Source organism: Acipenser ruthenus, chromosome 14, assembly GCF_902713425.1.
Source record: "Acipenser ruthenus chromosome 14, fAciRut3.2 maternal haplotype, whole genome shotgun sequence".
Taxonomy (NCBI): domain Eukaryota; kingdom Metazoa; phylum Chordata; class Actinopteri; order Acipenseriformes; family Acipenseridae; genus Acipenser; species Acipenser ruthenus.
Genome location: NC_081202.1, coordinates 4178068 through 4204537, shown reverse-complemented (window position 1 = coordinate 4204537; position 26470 = coordinate 4178068). Strand labels below are relative to the sequence as shown.

The following is a 26470-nucleotide window of genomic DNA, read 5'->3' as shown; positions in this document are numbered from 1 at the left end:
CTGACAGGTCACGCTGCTATTTTAAGCAAGACTTGGTATCTTTTCAGTCAGTATTTTTACATAAGAAATAAAAAGTAAATGAACCAATAGTTCAACACTTTACAAAAATGAACATGAATGAGCTCCAATGTGCAATTTTAGAAGAAATAAAATGAGATAATCAACAATACAGAAGAGTAAAGGAAAATCAATGGGTAAACAGACTTGATACAGACAGTATGCACTGTGTAGTAAATGACATTAATAGATTGAAATAATACAAACACATAGAAATAAGTGAGTGTAGTTACCATAGCATCAAAAGTACCTCCACTTTCCCTTGACAAAGGTATGTTAAACATACCGAATTGTTGGGAAGTTTGCTCTTTTGAGAGAGATATATATATATATATATATATATATATATATATATATATATATATATATATATATATATATATATATATATATATATGTATGTTACAGGCATATTGTGAAATCAGGCATTTCACGAAATAGTAGTCAGGCATTACGTGAAATGCCTCATCCCTGGTCATTTGGTATTATTAACGCAAACATTTTTGTTGCATTTAGTTGTATCCAGTTTGGTGTTAAAGTTGGTCCCACATCTTCCTGATCCCAAATTTAATTTAAAAATGGTGCTATGCATCCATGAATTCTAGTTCCTAAAAAATGTTTAAATCACAAAAATGCTTTGTATTGGTAATAAAAAAAACCTTTCAAGAGAGGCGGTCTCACCAGTTCAAGTAAATCTGAAGTCTGAGATTTAACTAGTGTTACAATAATGCAGAATATAATTTAATAAAATATTCTGTGCTAAAATATTTAGATTATGACGCTTTTTTGTTGAAGTTTACTGCAGAGCCTCTTAGTAAGTTTTCATGTAAAAAAAAAGAAATAAAAATCACTTCATAAAATATGTATGTACTGTCAGAGATGCCCCTTATGATATAAGAGACACATTCTGTGTAGTCTGGGTCTATAAAGCCTGATTTCACAATATGTCTGTAACACACACACACACACACACATCTATATATGATATATATGAAAAACACTGTTAAGCTATGTTCAGACTCACGTTGAAAACCCCAATGCCCTGTAATAACACATGTACCAAAATGTTGCACAAATTACATTGTTAATAGATCTCAATAATTACAGTACAAGTGTTAATGGCTATGAGTCACAGACGGATCGCTGAATTTTCATTTCCAGGGCTTTTGGCTTGTAACAAATGCTATGCCAAACATCAACCCTTGTGTGCATGTCAGTTTTCAAAGTGAAGGATTATACAGGGCGTTCAAAATAGTCTGCTGTTGGAGAACTGTGCTCAAAAGTCTAGATTAAGACAGTACTAACCTGACAGGCAGATTCACTACTACTATACATTTGCAAAGGGTCACTTTTTAGTTCCTAGCCTGCAGAAGTAAAACCAGACTCCAATCCTGATGATGCACGCTGTCGATTAGGAAAGTCCTCATGATCCTCACATCACGCAGGCATCAGGTGTGGGTGATCTGCCGGTGATTGCTCATGTAACACCCACGCATTTAAACAGAGGTTCTTGCAACACGGAGCAGCAGCGTAGGGCCAGCGACACTCAAACCTAGAGGAGCTGCCAGCTCGTGCTGTGGGACTGCTCCAGAAAAAAAGTGGCTGCTGAGCGAGGTCATGTGATGCTTAGCATATTCTGAGTGCCATATATTAGTGTGGAACTGAATGATTGTGGGGCATACCTTTCAACATCTTTCATATCTTAGAACAGCCAGAATTTTTTTTTCCTGTTTTGTGCAAGATCAATAATGTTTAACTCTTTATTGTATTCTAGACCCTATTAGCAAAAGCTTTACTGGGTTATTTAATTCACATTGAGGAGCACAATCCAGTCCTTATTGCAGACATTTAGAGCATAAACCAACTTTATTGATGGTAATACTCTTTATAACAAAACAAAAAGTGTTAAAGATTATGAACACAAATTGTAAAAGTGTAGATGTTTGAAATAAATAAACACATATCACAGTGGAAGATTAAACAATTATCTTGGTCAGATTGTATACTAGACTACATACATAAACTCAAGTTGAGCTTTCAGAAATGGTATTTCAATTTGAACCACTGTAGGAGTGCCTGTTTATTGCCTCTCCTGCTTCTGCACGTGTCTGGTAAAGATGGGAGAGAGATGTGGCCTGGGCTGGGTCTGGACTGAAGTATCAGTTTGGAACCAGATCCACAGCAGCCAACATCATACTGAACTGAATCCAATACATCGGCTAGCAGGCAGGGGACCGGTGCAATGGAGTGACTCAGGATATGGGAGTGGAATACGTCATTAGACTTGTGGAGAGATGTAACTGAGGGGGAGTCGGAAAGGCCACTTTGTTACAAGGGGCAATGTTTCTATACAGCGACAGGATGGTATATATAATATTTATAGACATACATTGCCATTGTGTACAGTCTAAGCCAGTCATAATATAATTTATATATATATATATCGTGAGCAAGTTTGACTATGGGCAGGGGGCGGCCTCTGCAGTGACAGACGGCACGCTGATCCTATCGCTTGTCCAGTCAGAGATGGAATAGTAAATATTTATTTTCCTCAGCAGCTCCTCCTTTCCTCTGCACCCCAGGCTGCCGACAGCCACTTCTCGCCCCAATTCTTCTCTCTAGGAGAACTTTCTCTTCTGGAGGGCTTCTGCGCGGACGGCCAGACTCCTGGCACAGACGGTGAGGACCACAATCAGGACCCCGACCAGGAGGCTGACCAGGGGCCAGAGCACGCAGTGCAGGAGCACGCTCTCGTCGTGGGAGCGCTCCAGCAGCACGTCGTCTGGTCTGCAACACAAGCACAGCACGTCAAGGCACGGGAGTTAAGGGGTCCGTTATGAGAGTTTATAGTATAAACATAGCAAGAGCAGGTGTAACAGGTAGTGTGGGTTAGGATTAGGGTTAGGGTTAGGGTTAGGGTTAGGGTTAGGGGGTCCGTTATGAGAGTTTATAGTATAAGCATAGCGAGAGCAGGTGTAACAGGTAGTGTGGGTTAGAGTTAGGGTTAGGTTTAGGGTTAGGGTTAGGGTTAAGGATAGGGTTAGGGTTAGGGGGTCTGTTATGAGAGTTTATAGTATAAGCACAGCGAGAGCAGGTGTAACAGGTAGTGTGGGTGATACACTGCAGTTACGGATTCTGCCCCCTATCGGTGAGATGAGGTTAAAAGCTCTTTTGCATAGTGGTTAAGATGCTGGTTTGCACCCAGCCTTTGCCTTCTTCCACATGGTAAAGCAAGGAGAGGTATGGTGTAGCCTGTTAAATGGTAAATGCAAAGTATAACCATGGGAAAGGCATGGAAACCTGCTAAATTACTGTGCACATTTTCCATGGTAAACTTTTATAAGGGGTGTATATAGTTTATGAGAAACAAGAAGTAAACATGTTATGTTCTGAAATTGAGCTGAACTATGTGATTGCATGTGATTGACTGTGCAGTGTGTTTGTTTCGTTGGTAAATTGGACCAAACCTAAGATTTATTTGAAAGGATCATGATAGGGCCTATCTGTCCGCTTCCCGCACGACAACCACGAAATTGTGGCGAGTCTTTATTCTTGTGTGCCCATGATGACAGCCATGGTTTGCTTTGTTTTTATGCTTTACTGTACCTCTCTGGGCTTTACAATGCTTAACCAATGCTTTAATACACTACTAGACTTTTAGTATGGTAAACTTTTATTAAACTAGGTCAAGTAGAAAAAAAAAGATTCACCTGAATTAAAATGAAAATAAAGTACAGAAAGCATGAATTCAAATCGAAATATCAAGGAACCTGTTGCCATGGTTGCGAGAGGGAAGGGATGCCTTTTAAAGCCTTGGTTATCTCCCATTTAAGTAGCTAGGCCTCTATGAATGATTCCTGTTCATTCATCTCTGGGAGTCCACCTTAAGATCATACGCCAAGACAGGTCACCAGAGATAGAGAGCATGTAAAACCCTTAAACAGGATTTGGGACCCGTCTGCCAATCAAAGTCTATTACAAGCACTCAGGATCAGTACACTTGTCAACGGGGTTCACAGGAACATGTCCTTGCAATGAACGCGTCCCTCGGATGCAAGCTTTCCACTGTTGAAGCACAATGTACAGCAGCAGCCATCGTGGGAAGAAATCCAGCTAGACCTTCATAATCTGGACCAACGTGTGCGAAACAAAAGTAGCTCATGTAGTATCATTGGATAAAAACACATTGCAAGGGTGCCTGTCAAATCAGACTAGCTCTGCAGGAGTGAATTGCGCATATGGAATATAACCCTTCGGTCACAATCTTTTTATTACATTTGTAGATTTTTTTTTTTAAACAGTTTGTTCGTGTGAAGTCTATGGAGTTCGAGAAGCTGCCCTGCCAAAACCTTGAAAAAAACATATATGCATTATAAAATAGAGACATAGATAGGAAAATGAACATGGTACAATTATACACACAGTGACTGAAGGGGATATAGTAGACCATGATATTGACAGGATAGTCATCTAAATGTGTGTATGAGATATCACACAATGAAAAAGTAAAACCAACATTCAGAAACAGAGTAAATGGACTGTGTGTCATATTTTCAAAGCGTTTCCTCCATTATTTAACTATTTTTTGAAAGGAGAAAAAATCATGAAAATAAGGCCCTACATTACTAAAACAATACTTACCCTTTAATGAGCAGATCCAGACTGTGCTAAAATAAACTGTTAAAGAAACAAAGCAGGTCCAGACTGTGCTAAAATAAACTGTTAAAGAAACTAAGCAGATCCAGACTGTGCTAAAATAAACTGTTAAAGAAACAAAGCAGATCCAGACTGTGCTAAAATAAACTGTTAAAGAAACAAAGCAGGTCCAGACTGTGCTAAAATAAACTGTTAAAGAAACAAAGCAGGTCCAGACTGTGCTAAAATAAACTGTTAAAGAAACAAAGCAGGTCCAGACTGTGCTAAAATAAACTGTTAAAGAAACAAAGCAGGTCCATACTGTGCTAAAATAAACTGTTAAAGAAACAAAGCAGATCCAGACTGTGCTAAAATAAACTGTTAAAGAAACAAAGCAGGTCCAGACTGCGCTAAAATGAACTGTTAAAGAAACAAAGCAGGTCCAGACTGTGCTAAAATAAACTGTTAAAGAAACAAAGCAGATCCAGACTGTGCTAAAATAAACTGTTAAAGAAACAAAGCAGGTCCAGACTGTGCTAAAATAAACTGTTACAGAAACTAAGCAGATCCAGACTGCGCTAAAATAAACTGTTAAAGAAACAAAGCAGATCACCAAAGTACTGAAGGAATTTCGTACCTCTGAGTTTAGTTTCAATGTTCAGTGGTACTAAACTAGACACAATGGTCCTCTGTGATCCAGTTGCTCCCTGAGATACGCATTGAGCTGCAGGGTGTTAGAGTCAGTACTGCAGTTTCAGTGTGAGTGCTCATATGACTGTCAGTAGGCAGCATTACCTTCTCTGTTGGTCGAAGAAGCACGTGAAGGACTGGGAGATGTTCTTAGTCCAGTCATGCTGCTTCTTCAGCACACTGTCCGTGTTCTTCTGGTTGTCTCTTGCACATGGAGGAAGGTACGAACACTGTCAAGACACAAACCAACAAAAACATGACCTGCTGCTTGGCATGGTCTTTACAGGTAGTTTTCAGGTTGCACAGCCACTGAAGCAAAAATCTTAAAGTGTAAAAAATACACAGATGTGAAAATGCAATTAATAAAACATTCTTTAAAAACGTTTTGTTAATCAGGCTCAATATTTCAAACACTATTTTCAAACACTAAGTTTGTACTATTTAAAAAAATTGTACGAACTTATGTCAAGTAGACACATTTTGACTCATGCCTTGACCAGCCGAGACGTGTGCCAGCTTGGCTCATTTCTTAAAATGTTGCTTATACAGTCAGCACTCAGATATACGACACTCAGATACACGTCATTCTCGTTTTACTGTCCTTGTATTAAGAATAAAATCAATCCCCATTATATATATATATATGTAAAAAATGAATGCACTTACTCGTCACACGTGATTTCCGACTCTGTCACCAGTTTTCTGATACAAAGCTCATCTCTTCAACGTTACAATTGACTTGTTTAACCGTCACAGCCCATTGTTTCTTTTTTCTGGGATGGCAAATCAGTCTGTCTTTATTGTGCACTGCAGTTACACAGTGCTTCCTCAACTACAGTACATCTAAATATTTTGCTGCTGTGTTATTCCCCCAACTTGTGCACTAACAAATTTCAATGAAACAATGATCGTCTCCCTGTACAGTTCCTCACGTCATATTTTTTCTTTGTACAAAATGTGTGTGTGCGTGCGTGTGTGTGTGTGTGTGTGCATGCAGCAGTGTGGAGTAGTGGTTAGGGCTCTGGACTCTTGACCGGAAAGTTGTGGGTTAAATCCCAGGTGGGGGACACCGCTGCTCTACCCTTGAGCAAGGTACTTTACCTAGATTGCTTGTGTAAAAACCCAACTGTATAAATGGGTAATTGTATGTAAAAATAATAATGTGATATCTTCTAACAATTGTAAGTTGCCCTGGATAAGGGCGTCTGCTAAGAAATAAATAATAATAATGTGTGTGTGCAGGGCAGGGGGTTGTTTAGGTGGTAGGGGGCAGGTTACAACGTGCTCACTACATACACGTCAAATCAGAAATAATCAGATACGTGTCACTCTTGTTTAACCATCACTGAAATCAACATTTTATAGGATCGGATATGTGAGTGCTGACTGTAGTTTTATTAAAGAGAACAGCATTAGGATATGTGCATTCTGTTTGTCTGTCTGCCTCCTTATTTTTAATAAATAAATACATAAACACATACGAGTCCTCCTACAAATGTTCAGCTTGTAGATCTAGGGTTGCCATGGTAACAAACCGTTGCTGGTATTAATAGAGCCCTGGTTTCCTGGAGAATAACAGGCTCTTTGTGACAGTGAATCAGATTGAAGTGAATTGCTTCATGACAAAGTGTACACTTTCTTTAATAGCAGTTCTTGCACTTTTTTTAATCTTGCTGTTTCACTCCTCATCTGTTGCATCAACTTGTTTTAAACCATGAACCACGCCAGACCCCGAGTTTTGAGTTAATAAGACAGACACATTTTCGTACTGTTGTTGTGAACATGAATAGATTTCAGAGAAGCCTGAGAAGCCTGTGAGGCTGAGAAGCATGAGGTGGATACTGTTTAGTAAAGGCTGTCTGACAGGACGCCTGGGATTGACCTTTCTGAACTGGATTACAGTGACTCAGGCGCATGTAGTTAGCTGTACCTGTATGCAAGTAAACTGGAGCATTTTGCATTGAAAAGGGGTGTCCAGTACTATTGGAGACCATTGTAGGTCATAAAAATAATGCACGCGCTTGCTCTGTTTCAGCTCAGGGAAGCACAACAAGATAAGTGAACACAAGAAAACTGCCTTTTTTCCTTTGTTCACAGTTTGGTGTTACTATAGTGATACGATTTTAACACCTATAAAGCTATTTCAACATGGGCTTAAAATGTAAAAGCGCAGAATGTCTTTTGAATTTGGATCTTAGAACTGTATATACATAACATGTACAATAAAAAAAGACTTTTCTGTTCCTTGAATTGAATGCCAAAAGTTTACTGTAACGACATATTTTAGGATGCGACGTCTATGAGTCGAAATTACTATTTTCTTTTACACCCCAAACGACAAAACACCAAAAAACTAGCGCTGTTAACAACAACAGTGTCGTCACTCCTGCTCATCAGATTAGTCACCCTGCCACTGGTATTGTTCAAACCTGAAGATTATGTTAAAACATGGCTAGGCAAGGTGGGCATGCAGCTACATCAACAATAAGGCACGAAACCCCTCTAATCCACAAGCTGATGAGAACTTGAAGTATATATGAGAGCTGCTGTAAATCAAGGCCAGTGCATTACATCTAGGAACTAAAATGCTATCCCTCTTAATTATAAGATCCGGTACTGTTTTGTTTACAAATGAACCCCTGGTCTTACCACCTCATGCCGTGGCAATTCATTAATGGATTATCGAGAATATATAGTAAATAAATCATGAATATCTTCCTCACTCTGTCCTCTGGTTATGTCAGACATATATTTGGTTCTTAAAAAAAAAACAGTTACTAGAAATATTCAACCAGTGTTATGAGACTCTGGCGGTTAACCTCTTAGGGTATTGTAGTGAAAAGCGGGAACTGTAAAATTCTTTTAAAGAATCTGAAAACCGGGCATGTGCATGGAGCCGAGGCCTAAATCCCAAAACATACCGAATGCAATCTACGCTCTACGCTCCCCTGCCTCCAGAGCCCGCTCCTTCTCCACCCTCGCCCCACATTGGTGGAATGACCTTCCTACAGATGTCAGGACTGCCCAGTCCCTGACCACATTCCGGTGCCTCCTCAAGACTCACCTCTTCAGACAGCACCTGTAGAACTCCTCTTTTCCCTATGGACACTTATCACTCTTCCTTAAATGCACTTTACTTGCTCTTATCTGCCCCCTATTTTACTGCATTTAATCCTGTACTTCAGAGTACTGTAATCTGTCACAAGTGTTATTTAATCTGTAGTATTTTGTATTTAATTATATCCTGATGTAACTATCACTGACACTGTTATCTGCTCCGTTATTGAATCGTATTTTGTCATATTCTTGTACTTGCTAGAACCAAAGTCATTGTATTTTTATCTTGCTCCTAATTGTATTATTACTTGTACTGTGATTCTTGAAATGTATTTTTGTTTACGATTGTAAGTCGCCCTGGACAAGGGCATCTGCTAAGAAATAAATAATAATAATAATAATAATAATAATAATAATAATAATAATAATAATCAGGACTGGAGTAACCCTGCAACATCAGGAGGCTATTCAAGAATATATGACTGGCAATGTTAGAACAACGCCTAACCTACATGGAGCTGACCTGTAGTACAGGAATGGTTTAATAAACTATTTCAATTCAATGTCAATGCATAGCCATTTGCAACCCCCGGTACAGTATACTGTAGAAATACAAGCTATTCTTTAGGCATGTGTGTTCACCAGAAATGATTGTTTAATTAGGAGAGCCCTTTGAGATAGAATGTGGTAAAAAAAAATAATAATAACTAGAACACTGTTGAATCATTAATTAAGAAAACTGAATAATGAGTCCACATGGTCTCCTGATGGTGCTTAATACTCACAGAACTAGTGTGGGAGTCAATTGAATGCACTTTCATTTCTTCAGACACCATCAGTTGCGTTGGTGTGAGATATTTACTGACACTTTAGCAACACTTCAAGTGAACTGATTCCCACAAAATAAAAAGGGCTGCCCATTGATTTCCAAAGAGGGGCCATAAAACAAAGTGGTATTGATGAAGCTCACTCAGCCAGCTTCCATAACTAATGCAGAGCAGGGCAATGCACTTCAGAGTGCTGCTGTTATCCCGGCCAGTCTCTACCAATAATCCAGCAGCGTGTAAAGAATGACAGTAAAGCTGGATCTCATCTTGCATCTCTGGGATCAGAGAACAAAGCTGCAGGAGGACATTCCAGAGATTCACGGTGACAGAATTGAAGCGCCCCACCTTTTCTAGGTCAAAGGCCAGCAAACATATGTCTCTGGGCTTCAGGTGGCCAAGGGAAGAGTGGGAGGTTTGGCAGGATCAGACTTCCTTGCCCACACACCTGCTTGAAAGCACTCCGCCCCTACTCTTTATGTGCAGTTTTTAATCAAATATTTCCGAAGCTCTCACGGCCAGCTGTAATTAATGAAGTTGGTCAGTAACTTTCCTTGGCTCTCCCTGTGATAAGGTGTCTGCAGGGATTCTAAAAGTCCTCTTTATCCAGCTGCTCTCGGATTCCTTATTTAATTATAAACGGTCTTCACACTGACACCTGTATTCTCAAACGTTGCTCTGCTGTACCGCTGGGGTGACCATGTGTATTGGAGGCACTGTGATGTACTGAGCCTCTGAGCCCATCATTCAGTTTACAGGTCTGCACTTAGCTTTTTTGGACTTCTTTTGAAGATCACATATCAACCCTACAAATCACACAAATGTTCTCTATGACTTTGGCAGTACAAGGTGGCAACCGACACAAACAAATGTTCTTTTGCAATTTTCTGTAATAAATACAGCATTCCAAATGAGCAGATCTATTGACTGAAATAGACTGGATAAGCACTTTCTATAAATAATGTATGTAAATATGTAAGTGTACAGAGAGACAGTCTGATTATGATACTCTTAATAACTTTTGGCAATGAAGGATATGAACAAGATTCATCAAGCGGTTACCCAGATATGAGAAAAACAGTGTGTTACAGATGGAAGGACAGGCGCCTGCATAATATCCCTCTTTACTGTTCTATAGTTCAACAGAAACCAGACTTGTTGGTTTACCAGTTTGTTTATATTTCCTAATTGTAGTTTTAGCTGCAGACACACAAGCCTCCCTACTCCCTTACTTTACACACTAAAGAGGAACGCTGTTGCAGTGCTACCCCCAAAATGTTATTAGTTTGCTCCCAACACAGGTGACTGGGTGGGATATTTGTTCTTCCTTCCTCTCCAGAATGGCTCTGCAATAGTGACTGCCTGGACTGGTATCTGTCAATGCTCTGTTCCTTGAGCTTGAACCCTGAGTCACACCTATCCTAGGAAACTGTGCAGTGCATGCAATGGGGTTAGAAAAGCCTCCACTTACCAGCTTTGAACTATCTGTATAAATCCTACCCTGTGCTGCAGAGCATAAACAAGCACAAATTAAAATGTCTGGGCACTTGACAACCCTAATTGGATCACAGCCCTCCTGTGTGTAGTTGTCAATACTTACAGACCACACAAACATTTAGAAGTGCTTGCAGGCTGGCAGGTTATAGAAATATGTTATACTTTCGCTCAATAAAAAGCATGATTGATGATCCTTTATAAAAAGAGCAGTGAGATCAGAAAAAAACACTGCTGAAGTTACAGTGGAAACGAGGGAGTGTGATGACACATTGTCTTTGTATGCATCAAATCAAATCAAATTGTATTTATACAGCACCTTTCTCAAAGCACTGTACAAGACATAACATACATTTGTATAGAGAAAGAGAGGTAAAAAGAAAGCAAGATTGAATATAAAAGTTTGGTATAATAAACTATAAAGCAGGATTTCAATTTTAACTGATGCATCCCACAATCTGGGGGGTCACAGAACTGTACCCCTTCATCGCTGGATAACTGCAGGATGGCTGTTATTGCAGATAATCACCACCCACAAACAACTATGCATAAAGCATGTGTTTGACTCTACACTTCTCACTATCAGAACCTTAGCACACCCACTGTCTGCAATAGCGTATTGTAAGATTATATAACCAGAATCAGAAAGAAAATTAAGTGCTGTTGCTTTTTTTTTTTTTTCAGAATTTCACTTAGAGATAATGCGATTTGTCTGTATTGCACCGTAGTTCTGGCTTAATCTCCCCATAATGGATTAAAAATAAATATAAAAAAGAGAGAGAGCGAGAGAGCGAGAGAGCGAGAGAGAGAGAGAGAGAGAGAGAGAGAGAGAGAGAGAGGGAGAGCGAGAGAGAGACTTTGACTTTTAAGGGTCCTTTATTGAAAACATTTTGAAAACAAATAAAGTAATTAACAGTTATATATAAAACAGATCTAAATTATATATATATATATATTTATTTTCTTTTCTTTTTTCTTCTTTTTTTTTTTTCTCCCCCCAATTAGATAAATCTGTATATACATGCACATAAATAAATACATCCAGATTATTTCACACAAAAAACTGTAACTCTCCCTCCTCCCCCAGCACACACAATCCCTCATTCACACACCAACGCTGCTGAAAACTCTGTAAGTCATGGACTAAAGAAAAATAAGCAAAGTCAATTTGAATTCTTGTTTTCAACAACAATTTCAACATTAATTCAGCATTATAAATTCCCGACCCCTGCAGCTTGTTTTTCCTGGTTTTCCAGATTGCTAATTTTCCTTGCCCAAATATAAAATTAATTAAAGCACTTTTAAATCGTGTCTTGTGACTGTAAGGAAAATTAAAAATGAATAATTCTTTAGTAAAAACCACATTTAAAGAATTTAGCAATTCAGCAATAACATTAAACAAGGGGTCCAACCTTCTGCAGTCAGTAAAAAGGTGAAACAGTGTTTCTTCCTCTCCACAACAAACACAGTCTTTACTAACTGCAGGGTCAATACGGTGGACGTGGCGCCCAGTGGCTATGATGCCATGAAGAATGCGCCACTGTAGATCTCCTGAACGCTTAGGCAAAGGCGGTTTATATAAAGACCTCCAGGCCGGAGCAGTACTACCTACACAGTCCACATGAGCTCTCCACCTGGTATCCGGCAGTGTCTTTAGCGCATTCACATCGCACACCTTAACACAGAGTGTGTACAGCTCCTTTTTTCCAGAAGAGTGTGCAGGAAGCTGTTGTAGCCTCTCAATACTGTACAAACCTTCCCCAAGGTTTTCAGGAACAGCAGGGGACACTAAAAAGGAAGGACAAGCCAACTCTTGCTCATCAGTGCCTCCCAGAGCCTGGTTCAACATCTCTGTAACCCTAGGGGAGAAAGAGTCTCTGAGCTTTTTCAAAAGATTCTCTAGTACTCTGAGTGAGTGAATTCCCAGCTGTTTGGCCAGGCTTTCCACCTCTCTCCACCTCCCAATGCTCACCTGCAGTAAATCTTTTAGTTTTGTAATGCCCCCTTTTGCAAAACTAGAGCACAACGCCCCAGATTGGAAACCATCTGCAGAGAACAAGGAGTTAAAAAATGAAGGCTCCTCTAGCAATGCTCCTACGGTCAAATAATCCTCCAGTCTCTCCACCTTCACCATTCGCCAGGCATTTAGCATGTTCTTATAGAAATCTGGGAGTTCATTGGTGTCTAGCTGAGATAGATTTATTAAAAACAATCCCAGCCCAGTTCCCTCACTCTGTGCAGGAAAGAGAAGGCGATGTTTCTCCAGCTTAGCTCAGGTAAAAACAGCAAACGCTGCACTGCTTGCAACCGGAAAGTAGCCACACGACTGCGTACATCCACTAACCCTTGACCCCCTTCACTAGGGGGCAGGTACAAGACAGCTGGCTTTAGCCAATGATGGCCACTCCAAAAAAACTCCAATAGCACTCTTTGCATCTCATTTATCAGCCCTGGGGGAGGATCCAGGCACACCAGCCTGTGCCATAGCATGGAGGCCACCAGATTGTTGATCACAAGAACTCTCCCCTTGTATGACAACTGAGGTATCAGCCACCGCCAACACTGCAGCCTTCCCTTAACCTTTTCTGTTAAATCCTCCCAGTTCTTGGATTCATACTGTCGTTCTCCCAAATAGACTCCCAGAACCTTAATCCCAGTCCTCCCTCAGCGCAAAGGCTGAGGGAGCGTCGGGGGGCCGGCTCCACGCCACTCCCCTGACAGGAATGTGCTGCACTTGCCCCAGTTCACCTTGGCCGATGAGGCTTTCTGAAAAATGTCCAAACTGTTTCTCAGTGCTGACACATCAGCATGACTGGTGATGAAGACATTAATGTCATCAGCATAGGCAGACAGTTTGACTGGAGGAGCATTACGTGGAAAAGGTATACTCAGATCAGCCAGCTTACTCCTAAAATGACAAAGCAGAGGTTCAACAGAGAGGGCATATAACATGCCTGATAGGGAGCATCCCTGGCGAATCCCTCTGTACACCGGAAACTGGCGGCTCAAGCTATTATTAATTTTCAAAACACTAAAAACATTTTTATATAACAGGGAAATAAAAGAAATGAAATTAGGACCAAAACCAAAAAATTGTAATGTTTTAACAAGATATTTGTGATCCACCCTATCAAATGCTTTTTCTTGATCTAGATAAATAATCCCCAAATCAAGATTAAAAAGATTACTAGCAGTTAAAAAGTCTCAGATTAGAAAGATATTATCAAATATTGTCCTTCCAGGAATGCAATATGACTGGTCTTTATGAACCACAGTGTGAATACATTCCCTCAGTCTATTGGCCAAGGCTTTTGAAAATATTTTATAATCCGAACATAAAAGTGAGACGGGGCGCCAATTCTTTAGTTATTTTAGATCTCCTTTTTTTGGCAACAGAGTAATCACAGCCCGACGACAGCTCAAAGGCAGCTCTCCTTCTCTAATGCACTCTTGTAAAACCCGGAAAAGGTCTTCCCCAATCACTGGCCAGAGCTTTTTATAAAACTCTGCCTGAAGGCCATCAATCCCAGGGGCTTTTCCTGGTGACACCTGAGCGACTGCCTCCGTCAGCTCCTGCATTGTCAAACAGGCTTCTAGGGGGCGCTGTTCTTCTTGAGACAAGCTGGGCAGGTCCTGGTGCAGTAAAGCCATTTGCTCCTCATCACAGGGCTCGGCACTAAACAGCTGGCTGTAGAAATACACAGCTGCTCTATTAATATCTTCTTTACTGTGCACCTCCTTCCCGCAGGGCAGACGCACACAAAACAGCTGCTTACTCTCCACCACCTTCTTCTCTAAATTGAAAAAGAATTTGGTGGGTGCGTCCATGTCCTTTAGCTGCGTGAAACGAGAACGGATGAGGGACCCCTTCACTCTTTCCTCCAGTAGGCTGCTCAGAGTTTCTCTTTTCTCTCTCAGAGACTGGAAGATGTTTTCATCACTATCGAGAGTAATTTTTGTTTCTATTCTCAATATCTCTCTCTCAAGCTCTTCAACTGTCTGGTTCAAAACCCTGGTTGTATTTAAAGTATATTGCTGACAGAAAATTTTAATTTGTATTTTTCCAATATCCCACCACTGTCGTATACTACTATATTTCATACTCTGCTGCCTCCAGGAGACCCAAAATGCTTTAAAAAGATCTAAGAACTGTTTGTCTTCCAATAATTTAGTATTAAAATGCCAGTATGACTTTGAGGGAGCAGCAGAAGGCAGGCAAATGGTGAGTAACACACAGTGGTGATCAGACAACATAGTGGGAATGATATTGCTCTTAAAAATCTGATTAAGATTTTGTTTAGTGCAGTACAATCTATCTAGTCGCGCTTTTGATATCTGATTATTATTATTGATTTTAACCCAAGTGTACTGCTTTACTCTGGGATATAAATTCCTCCAGACATCAACCAGGCTTTGAACTTTTAAAACAGCAGACAGTTCTTTTGAAGACTGGGGAAGTGGCTCTTCATGAATCCTATCCATAATAAAATGTTCTGTACAATTAAAATCACCCCCAACTAAAATCATATGTGCAGGATTACAATTAGATAAAACCTGATTTAATTTTTTAAAAAATAAAACTTTTTCCCTGCCCTCATTTGGTGCATATAAATTGATAAAAATAATCTCAGTGCCTTTAAAAACCGTTTCTATTTTTAAAATGCGCCCTTGGAGTTCCTCACTAACTGATAAAATATCTATTTGCAGCCCTGGGGAAAACAGCACAGCTACTCCAGCACTGACATTAGAACCGTGACTTAAGACGCCCCTTCCATTCGCTCAGCCACTCACTCTCATTCATACTGTCTGTGTGCGTTTCCTGTAAAAACATCACATTCACTCTCTTCTGTGTGATAAAATGAAATAAATGTGCTCTTTTATTGACACTCCTACAACCATTTACATTAAAAGTAGCTATTTGAATTTGTTCCATAGGAAACAAAGAAAGCAAAAACAAAAACAAACAACTAAAAACGATATTAAAATGTCTTATTAAATAATCCATTAATATGTCTTCGGTTTGTTATCATTCAACAACTTTCTTGCAGAGACTATTACTTTTTTTAAACGATACCGTTTCTTTTGGTCTAGCTCCTCTAACGTAGCTTTTCTCATGGCTATTTTTGCAGAGTAGATAAACAGCTGGATATTAGGAAAGAACTGTGTTAAATCAGTTCCCCTTTTCCCTTTGGTTTTATCTAAAAACGCTGATATTGTATCAACTGAATAAATTTTACTCTTACCAGACGGGTTGGGCAGAGCCTCGTCGAGCAGCACCGAGGAGTCAGAGAGCTCTCCTCCATCATCCATCTCTGATATCACCGACTCCTCTTCGGATTCTTCAGCGTCATCCACAGCTACTGTATCCGGCAACAGGTCCTCTGATCTGGAGGCTGTCTCAGCGCTGGACTGAACTGCAGCGCCGCTGTTACCCTTCTTGCCTGAACGCGGGGTTATCACAGGTTTACACTGAGATCCAGCTTTACCTTGATCTCCTGTCCCAGAGCTCTGAGCTGCAGCAGCACCGCTGCCCTGAGAGAGCGTCTCAGAGTCCCAGACAGACTGCCCTTCTTCAGCTACCTTTCCTGGGGTGGCCACACGTCTTTTCGAAAATCTGCATCCTCTGGGGTATTCACTGTTTCAGCTTCGGTTTCTTTATTGTTTTCTTTAACCTCCGCTCCAATCCCCCGCTTCAGTCGAGGCGCCGGCTCGGGTCTCACTGTCTGCGCTGGCGGCTGCGTTTGCTGCTCAGCCCCCGGTGCTGTCTCAGAGACTCTGTCCTCCCCACTTGCTGGCTCTCTTGCCTTATTATTCTCAGTATCATTATTTTTTTGAGGGCAAGCCCTTCTAAGGTGTCCTTGTCCTCCACAATGAAAACATTTCATTGATTCTGTGCTGGCAAATATAACATAATTACTACCGTCAATATTGAAAGTCCACGCTACTTCAATAGACGAGTTGGGGTCATTCAATAATACAAAAACTTGTCTCCTAAAAGACATGACATGCTTAACGTCTGAACCCATGGCGGCTCCAAATCAGCAGACAAAACCAAATTAAATAATACAAATAAATAAATAAAACTAAACGTGTACAAAATGAATATAACTTCAGTAAAAGTTTTACTCACGCACAGTACACACCACTCACTCTACACAAGCCCCTCGAATAGGGTTATACGAATAGGGTCTACTGTCCCTCGTAAAAGTGAAATATCTGTAAATACTGTAATTGTGGAGTTTGTTTAAAAAGTCTTGACCTCTTCCAGCATCCTGTAACTCATACTCAGCATTATTTGTGCAACATGTTCAGCTCTTGCAGGGGAAGAGCCGCAGATAGCCATCAATACACACTGTGCATCCATCTGTGTCACCCAGTATGATATATAGTGGCTGATTCAGTAAAGACAGCCTCAAGGGGAGGAGAGAAGGGTTCTTCCTCTCATTACATGGTTCTGTGCTTCCAAGAACAGGTACAAGTTTTCTTAATACTCCCAGGCAAAAAGTCTCTTAATCTGATAAGCTGCAGTGGGCACTCGGTTTGTGAAGAGTCTGCATATTTGTTTTGATTAGAAAATCGGTTGCTGACTGCAGCTTTAGTATCTAATAATAATAATAAAATATTTTAATATGGTTTAGATGAACTACTACTTATAATAAAGTTCAGAATGCCGCTGCCAGGATCCTTACCAGATGTAAAAAACGTGAACACATCACCCCCCCCCCCCCGTCTTGCCCAGCTGCACGGGCTACCTGTAAAATTTAAAATTCAGGATTACTTTCAAAACTCTCCTGCTTACCTACAATTTTACTATTATTACTATTTATTTCTTAGCTGACGCCCTTATCCAGGGCAACTTACAATTGTTACAAGATATCACATTATTTTTACATACAATTACCCATTTCTACAGTTGGGTTTTTACTGGAGCAATCTAGATAGTACCTTGCTCAAGGGTACAGCAGCAGTGTCCCCCACCTGGGATTGAACCCACAACCCTGTGGTCAAGAGTCCAGAGCCCTAACCACTACTCCACACCTACACCTACAAAAAGTTGTGGTGTGTGTTAAAAGTTGCGGTTTCCGCAACAAATTCACGGCCCACGATTTTCTTACAGCAACCGTGATAAAGACAACTTTCACATCAGCGACCTCTGTGGCTGATAGGGCACCTGCAGGTCTGCAGTAGAGCCATTCAGATCTGTGCTGTCCTCCAGCACTATAGGTCTGGTGGCTTCACTGTGGATCCGCAGTGCGAAAAATGAAGTATTGGCAGGAACACTTTTCAGAGGATGCGTGTTTCAGCCTCCGTTTCCCGAGTCCCCACGGGGTTTCAGCGGTGAACCGGGATAAAAAATAATAATTAGGAATTCCAAATTGGGGAGAAAACCAGGGTAAAAAACCATTGGCGATGGCTAAAAAAAAAAAAAAAATTGGTGTGATTGTAAGTACAACACATTTTTCATGTTTGCTTTAGTCATTGTAAGGACAATTGTAGTACATCATTGTGTAGTGCTATTTAAGCTACTCCCTTTTTGTTTGTTTTACACACGCGTGAAGTAAACAGTTCTATGTTTGGGTATTTCGTGTTTCTCATGTTCATTTTTTAACACTAACATTTAAAACATGAATTTCAGTGCCATATTTGTACAACTTATATCGTTGTTCCATATAAATACACTTGAAAACGGGGACTTTTTGCTTATTGGCAACTTTCGATGAATGACAACTTTTTGATGAGAACCGAGAGGTTGTTAATAAGTGGCATCTACTGTATGTATATATATATATATATATATATATATATATATATATATATATATAATATATATATATATATATATATATATATATATATATATATATATATATATATATATATATATATAATGTTAAGTGAGAGTACGCCTGTCTGACGGGGAGCACTTTGGATGAACTCAAGAACTCGCGCCCGGCTTACTACTGCTGTTGAATACAATTAGCAAGTTCACAATAACCAGTTGGCAGCACGCAAAGCTTACAGCGCACAGCTTCATGAAGGCATATAAATATAGACACAGGAGAGACACTTTGAGACGCTCCGAGTCCTCCCGGTGCCCTTGATCCGCATGCCTAGGGGTGTTGTTCATCACGAGACAAAGTACAAGTCTGAGTACATTATTTAAAATGCATGCTCCCGTGTGTGCTTTCTGTGCACAGGTGTCAGGGGAGCACCATGCTATACAGGTTATCATACAGGCTTAACAAATCAGTGTTTACAAGAAACGCATTACTTTACCCTGGGTTAGAAACCCACTCTAGTCCTGCACCAGTCCTGGATTTAATAACTCCCCTTTGTGCATTGAAATGACCAGGTAGAGCAATCGAGCTCCTGCTACATTTGCTCTGAACTGAGCACATTTATCACAGCATGAATCTCCACTCCGGTCTCACCTGAGTCTGGAGGGTTGCTACGAGGCGTACTTCATGCAGCTAAGGAAATAACTCATTATTTAACAGAGGTCTGATTACACAGTACTGACCCCTGCCTCCAGATCATTTAAATAGTATACTTAATTAAGGGTAGCTCTGTTACCCTTTAAGTGGCTAATGTTGTGTGATTGTTTACAGGGAAATATTATGTGTGTCTCAAGGACCCCTGCTTGTCTGCTGTAGTTACTAAGCAGTGCATCACAAAGATAGCAGGAGGGGGAGACCTGGGACCATCCTTGGTCTTTCTGTATTTCTGTGCCACTTTTTAAAGCTATGCAGGTGTGAGACTAAAGACCGCAAGGGAAAGAAGAATCGGCCGCTGCAGCAGCTAACACATGATAAGACCTGGTGAAGGTCCTGCCAGAGTGCTGTGCGGTGCAGAGAGTTCAGGAGATGATGTGAAAGGACCTATTTGTCACAAGCTGAAGTTCGCTCATGGGAGCTTAGAGAGCAAAGGCCTTCAGCTCTGGTCACGGCTGTGTTTTTACAGAGAAGACCAAGGTACTGCCGTTCAAACTGACTTTTTTACTCTCGCAACAAAATAATATACATTGTAGATCACCAGTTACATGAATGAGCCAAACTTGTTATTGGTTTGAGTACTTCTGAGCACTGCATAGGATGCTGTCTCCAGTTTCTGTAAGCATCGCTGCAAAATATGTTACTTTATTATATTTTGATATTATTATTCATACAGTATGTTCTGGGCCATTACTCAACAGGGGAATGCAGTTGAACGCATTCAGTGCAGAGAAATTTGCATTAACTGGGAAAAAGTGTCTGGCTGAACATCACTCATCAGTGTTGCATCCAAATAAAAAAGCACATGGCCAGGAAAAACGACCTTCAGCCAAGCAGGTTTAAAGCAAGAATGTCTTTGATTTCAAAAATCCATCTGAACAAAAGATGTACATTGAATTAATTGTGGAGGGTTTTCTTCGTCTCCTGAGCTTGGATGAAGTTATTCATTAGGACCTGTACCTAATATGAGGTTGAGCCACCACTGTCTGATCACAGCCTTGACACCACATGGCACAGACTCCACAAGGTGCTGGAAGGCGACACAAGGGATGTTAATCAATCAGTCATTATTATTTCAGACTTGCCAAGCCTCATCTTTTCCGTCACTGTTTGCAGCCACAGCTGTTTCTCTTGGTGATCACTTCTCCTTTGTTTTGTTATTGCTAATACACTTTTGATGTGTTGGGGCAGTCTACCAATACTCTATGTGTACCCACTATCATGCTTCTTTTGAATGCTGTTAAATTTTAGCATTTACCCATTTCTGTTAGACTGATTGTGCTGCTCCCAGCTTTATAGTGCTACAGAGATCACATGATCATCCACAACTTCGAAACACTCAATCAGAATTCTAAGGTAAAACAACAAGAAACTATGTGAAGTAGACAGACATTATGTGTACTGTCTACTGAAGAACGCACTGCGTGATTATTCAGTGTTGAGTACTGATTTACTGAAGAGGAGCCCCATGACAGCTACACTCCCTTCCATTTCATTCTCGCTCCCTGTTTACAATCTCCAAATGCTTGCAGCATTGCCTCTGATTCTGCAGTATAGTAATCTGCCTTTGTAACTTGAGACATAATCAATTTTCTGCAGTCAAATATAATTACACAATTGTGCTATGAGGAGTTCTCCTGGCCACCACCCCATGCGCAGCAATTTCCCAGATTCATTTTGTGACTGACTTCAGCGCTATTAGCTTTTACAGTAATCGCCCTGCAAAACAATTCTTGCTTTAATACCGAATTGATTTTGCAAAATTAAGTAGATATTTAATGTACTGTTCCGTTACATTTAAGAGCAGCTGCCAGCAAATCCTAAAAGGAGATTTTCAATCGGATGGGAGATTCTGCTCAGTAAAGAGGGTGTGCAGACCAGTCTAGACAAAGATTTGAAAAACCCCACAGATGAGTGTGTGTGTGTGAGGGGGATTTTATTTAAGCTTTAATACTGGAAATCTAAGCTGTCTGGAAAAAATCTAATTCTACAAAACGGTTATTCCAGCTGCAGATTTTATTATTATTTATTTATTTCTTAGCAGACTCCCTTATCCAGGGCGATGACCATGATATTTGATCAAATTATTTTCGGTTGCCCTTGAAACAATCATTTTGTTTCGCTTACCCCCCACAATACCAGGTCATGAAGATGTGCATTTCTACCAGCTTCAGACACCGTCTCATCATGTGGGGCCACCATGAGTTACACAGCTCCTCTTCTGCATGCACACAGGCATGGTTTATTTATCACTGACCACAAATTGACTAACCCCCTCCGAGCTGGAACAGGTTGCTGGAGTATGATAAAACACAAGTCTCAAATTGCATATTAAAGGACACATTTCCATAGCAACCCCTTTGTTGCATCCCCAGTAACACACAATACGTCAACCACCTGCATCTACCTTTATAAAGCGGTCAGTATTAGCAGGAATGATTGCATTGTGGGCGGTCACTGTCATCAGCCACAGCTATCAGGGAGATCATCAGAACAGCAGCAACAATGTTACTGGGATTGACAGAGAGCCACTGCTATCACAATCAATCAGTCTCTTCTGATGAACAATGAAGAGCTAAGAGCCATTTCAGTATGTCTCCCTTCCCACAGTGACACAAAATTTTTTTTAACTTAAGGGCCCAGTGGCACTGCTTACAGTCCAGTGCAATACATTGAGGGCACTATACAAGCATTCAGTCAAAGCCCTCTCTGTGTGTCTCAATAACCCTGACCCCAAGTGTCAAGTCAACAGTGGACAACAATGCCTCATGGCTTTGAGACAGTTGACCACTCTACATTGAGGATTAAGGACTGTATTTGAAAATCTATTGGGGGATGGGTGGGGCACTGAGTTAATTGAGTAGTCTCAGTAAAGTGTTTCCCATAGTTCTTGTTTGCTTAAATGCAGCCTGCCCAGTGTAAGCCGCCCTTGTGAACAGGCATCAGTAGACTAGAACCGAACAGAGTGTGTTAGAATGCTTCACCAATCTTTCATCAAATATTTGACCCCATTTCTTTCTATCTAACTGGAATGTCGCCTCACCTCTGCAGCCCACTCACCAATCAGGAGGACTGAAGATCTACGGCCGATCTCAGTTCACACTGTCAAGCCAATCGCCTCTGTGTATCAGCCTCTGAACCTAAACAACGAATGCCTCCACGCTACTGAACCCTCGAGTCTAGCCCGTCTCCGCCTTGCCTCATCAGCAAGGTCTGCAACTAGCCGCTGTGGCCCATAAGCATACACTCTTTGATCACTAGCTATTGCTAAGTTATTTTACTCAGAAACTGTCTGCAAACCTACTCCAGCTGTATATAAAGCAGCTCTTACTCATTAGCAGCTAATACGTCAGTCTGTGCTGGGAACAATCAGGCGCCGCTGGCTATCAGTATAACAAGGAGCTCAGCATTCTAACAGCGTGAGTGGACCTTGGTCAGCTCCATCTGAAGGGAGGGAGAAAATCATCCTAATAAATCTTTCCATTTATTTGAAAAGCTAGTCAGTTGCCATCGTCTGTTTTGGTCATATGTTAAAAGCCCTTGAAAGTTGTAACATTGAGCACCGGAAGTTGAAATATAATATGTGAGTCATTTCAGCAAGAAGATTAATTAAACTATTAACAAATTAGGGGTGCCTCTAGGGAGCATTTCCTTTGATTTACTGACATTTTAAAAGGTCACCTTTTTGTGAAGAAGTTCAGGTTAAGAAGCTTACTGTGAGCTACCTCCTCTGCACTGTGAATCAAAGGGCCGCTCACACAGAAATAAACCCATAAACAAAGGCTACATAGGATTCAAAACAGACTTACAAGACTTCAAAATAGGAATGAGTCCCCCTGGTAATATAGGGCTGCAGAAAGCTCTACAGTGCTTACAGCACACGCATTACTGCAGCCCTTGTTTCACATGGGGACATACGTTTCAACACAATCAGAACGATCCTGTCTCTATTATTTTATGCAAACCTTCGCCTGTGTTTGTATCCAAATCAATGCTTCAGTGTCAAGAGGACAATCGTCTTCAGACAAAATGTGCTTTTCATTCTGAGCATGAACTCTAATTCTATTTATAATGCATGCTTCGGAAATTGGGTACTTTGGATAAGTACTACAGGACAAAAATAGACTGACAGAAATGGTATGATTCAGTGTGTTCAGTTGTGGATCAGTATAATATAGTGGGCAGTACTTTTCAGCACTAAATAGAAAGACTGTCCTACAATGAATAAATGGTTTCAGTGTCTAATGCAAAAATGTGCAACAGACGTACATATTAGTATATTAAATTAGTTTACTGATCTGCTATTTAGAGCAGAGTTATCTTTCCTATACTACTAGAGCAGTCTGTGGTTTTCAATGGAGTTATCTTTCCTAGCTGGACGTGAACCAACGACCCCACACACCGTAAGCAGACGTCTTTACCACAATGCAAAGAGCCAGGCGAGCGTCTTTACCACAATGCAAAGAGCCAGGCGAGCGTCTTTACCACAATACAAAGAGCCAGGCGAGCGTCTTCACCACAATGCAAAGAGCCAGGCGAGCTCCTTTATCACAATACAAAGAGCCAGGCGAGTGTCTTCACCACAATGCAAAGAGCCGGGCGAGCGTCTTCACCACAATGCAAAGAGCCAGGCGAGCTCCTTTATCACAATACAAAGAGCCAGGCGAGCGTCTTCACCACAATGCAAAGAGCCGGGCGAGCGTCTTTACCACAATGCAAAGAGCCAGGCGAGCTCCTTTATCACAATACAAAGAGCCAGGCGAGCGTCTTCACCACAATGCAAAGAGCCGGGCGAGCGTCTTTACCACAATGCAAAGAGCCAGGCGAGCTCCTTTATCACAATACAAAGAGCCAGGCGAGCGTCTTCACCACAATGCAAAGAGCCGGGCGAGCGTCTTTACCACAATGCAAAGAGCCAGGCGAGCTCCTTTATCACAATACAAAGAGCCAGGCGAGCGTCTTCACCACAATGCAAAGAGCCAGGCGAGCGTCTTTACCACAATACAAAGAGCCAGGCGAGCGTCTTTACCACAATGCAAAGAGCCAGGCGAGCGTCTTTGCCACAATGCAAAGAGCCAGGCGAGCGTCTTCACCACAATGCAAAGAGCCAGGCGAGCTCCTTTATCACAATACAAAGAGCCAGGCGAGCGTCTTCACCACAATGCAAAGAGCCAGGCAAGCGTCTTTGCCACAATGCAAAGAGCCAGGCGAGCGTCTTCACCACAATGCAAAGAGCCAGGCGAGCGCCTTTACCACAATGCAAAGAGCCAGGCGAGCATCTTTACCACAATGCAAAGAGCCAGGCGAGCGTCTTTACCACAATACAAAGAGCCAGGCGAGCGTCTTTACCACAATGCAAAGAGCCAGGCGAGCGTCTTTGCCACAATGCAAAGAGCCAGGCGAGCGTCTTCACCACAATGCAAAGAGCCAGGCGAGCTCCTTTATCACAATACAAAGAGCCAGGCGAGCGTCTTCACCACAATGCAAAGAGCCAGGCGAGCGTCTTTACCACAATACAAAGAGCCAGGCGAGCGCCTTTACCACAATGCAAAGAGCCAGGCGAGCATCTTTACCACAATGCAAAGAGCCAGGCGAGCATCTTTACCACAATGCAAAGAGCCAGGCGAGCGTCTTTATCACAATGCAAAGAGCCAGGCGAGCGTCTTTACCACAATACAAAGAGCCAGGCGAGCTCCTTTATCACAATACAAAGAGCCGGGCGAGCGTCTTTGCCACAATGCAAAGAGCCAGGCGAGCGTCTTTATCACAATGCAAAGAGCCAGGCGAGCGTCTTTACCACAATGCAAAGAGCCAGGCAAGCGTCTTTACCACAATGCAAAGAGCCAGGCAAGCGTCTTTACCACAATGCAAAGAGCCAGGCGAGCGTCTTTATCACAATACAAAGAGCCAGGCGAGCGTCTTTATCACACTGCAAAGAGCCAGGCGAGCGTCTTTACCACAATGCAAAGAGCCAGGCGAGCGTCTTTACCACAATGCAAAGAGCCAGGCGAGCGTCTTTACCACAATACAAAGAGCCAGGCGAGCGTCTTTACCACAATGCAAAGAGCCAGGCGAGCGTCTTTATCACAATGCAAAGAGCCAGGCGAGCGTCTTTATCACAATACAAAGAGCCAGGCGAGCGTCTTTACCACAATGCAAAGAGCCAGGCGAGCGTCTTTATCACAATGCAAAGAGCCAGGCGAGCGTCTTTATCACAATACAAAGAGCCAGGCGAGCGTCTTTATCACACTGCAAAGAGCCAGGCGAGCGTCTTTACCACAATGCAAAGAGCCAGGCGAGCGTCTTTACCACAATGCAAAGAGCCAGGCGAGCGTCTTTACCACAATGCAAAGAGCCAGGCGAGCGTCTTTATCACAATACAAAGAGCCAGGCGAGCTCCTTTACCACAATGCAAAGAGCCAGGCGAGCATCTTTACCACAATGCAAAGAGCCAGGCGAGCGTCTTTATCACAATACAAAGAGCCAGGCGAGCGTCTTTACCACAATGCAAAGAGCCAGGCGAGCGTCTTTACCACAATGCAAAGAGCCAGGCGAGCGTCTTTACCACAATACAAAGAGCCAGGCGAGCGTCTTTATCACAATACAAAGAGCCAGGCGAGCGCCTTTACCACAATGCAAAGAGCCAGGCGAGCGTCTTTACCACAATGCAAAGAGCCAGGCGAGCGTCTTTGCCACAATACAAAGAGCCAGGCGAGCGTCTTTGCCACAATACAAAGAGCCAGGCGAGCGTCTTTACCACAATGCAAAGAGCCAGGCGAGCATCTTTATCACAATGCAAAGAGCCAGGCGAGCGTCTTTACCACAATGCAAAGAGCCAGGCGAGCGTCTTCACCACAATACAAAGAGCCAGGCGAGCGTCTTTACCACAATACAAAGAGCCAGGCGAGCGTCTTTACCACAATGCAAAGAGCCAGGCTCCTCTGCAGGTGTGGTTACAGAGCTTTTACCCTCATCTCATTGACAGGGGTCAGAATCTGTCACGGCAGCGCAGCATGCAACACTGTTCATTACACTAGGCCTGAATACAGCTCTGCAGTGTCGAAGGAGTTAACCTAACAAATTTCACTCCACAGTAAGAGAGACAAAACATGCAGCAGTAGCACAATGTGGCAAACCCATGGGCTTGCAGTATCAGATTGTCTGGAACAACACCCACACAACATCCATCTGATCAACCTACAATTCAATCCAAAATTAAAA

At 41.7% G+C, this 26470-nt stretch overlaps 1 protein-coding gene across 1 annotated transcript in view; it reads right to left on the bottom strand.

Moving 5' to 3' along the window:
• Nucleotides 1-446: 446 nt before the first annotated feature.
• Nucleotides 447-26470, bottom strand: part of LOC117419637 (calcium-activated potassium channel subunit beta-4-like) — a 30413-nt gene continuing 4389 nt past the window's right edge. The window contains exons 2-3 of the mRNA XM_034032598.3: nt 5488-5612; nt 447-2844 (exon numbers count right to left, since the gene is read on the bottom strand). Coding sequence (XP_033888489.1) covers nt 2676-2844; nt 5488-5612 — 294 coding nt within the window. The 3' untranslated portion in view covers nt 447-2675. The remainder of the gene's footprint in view (nt 2845-5487; nt 5613-26470) is intronic.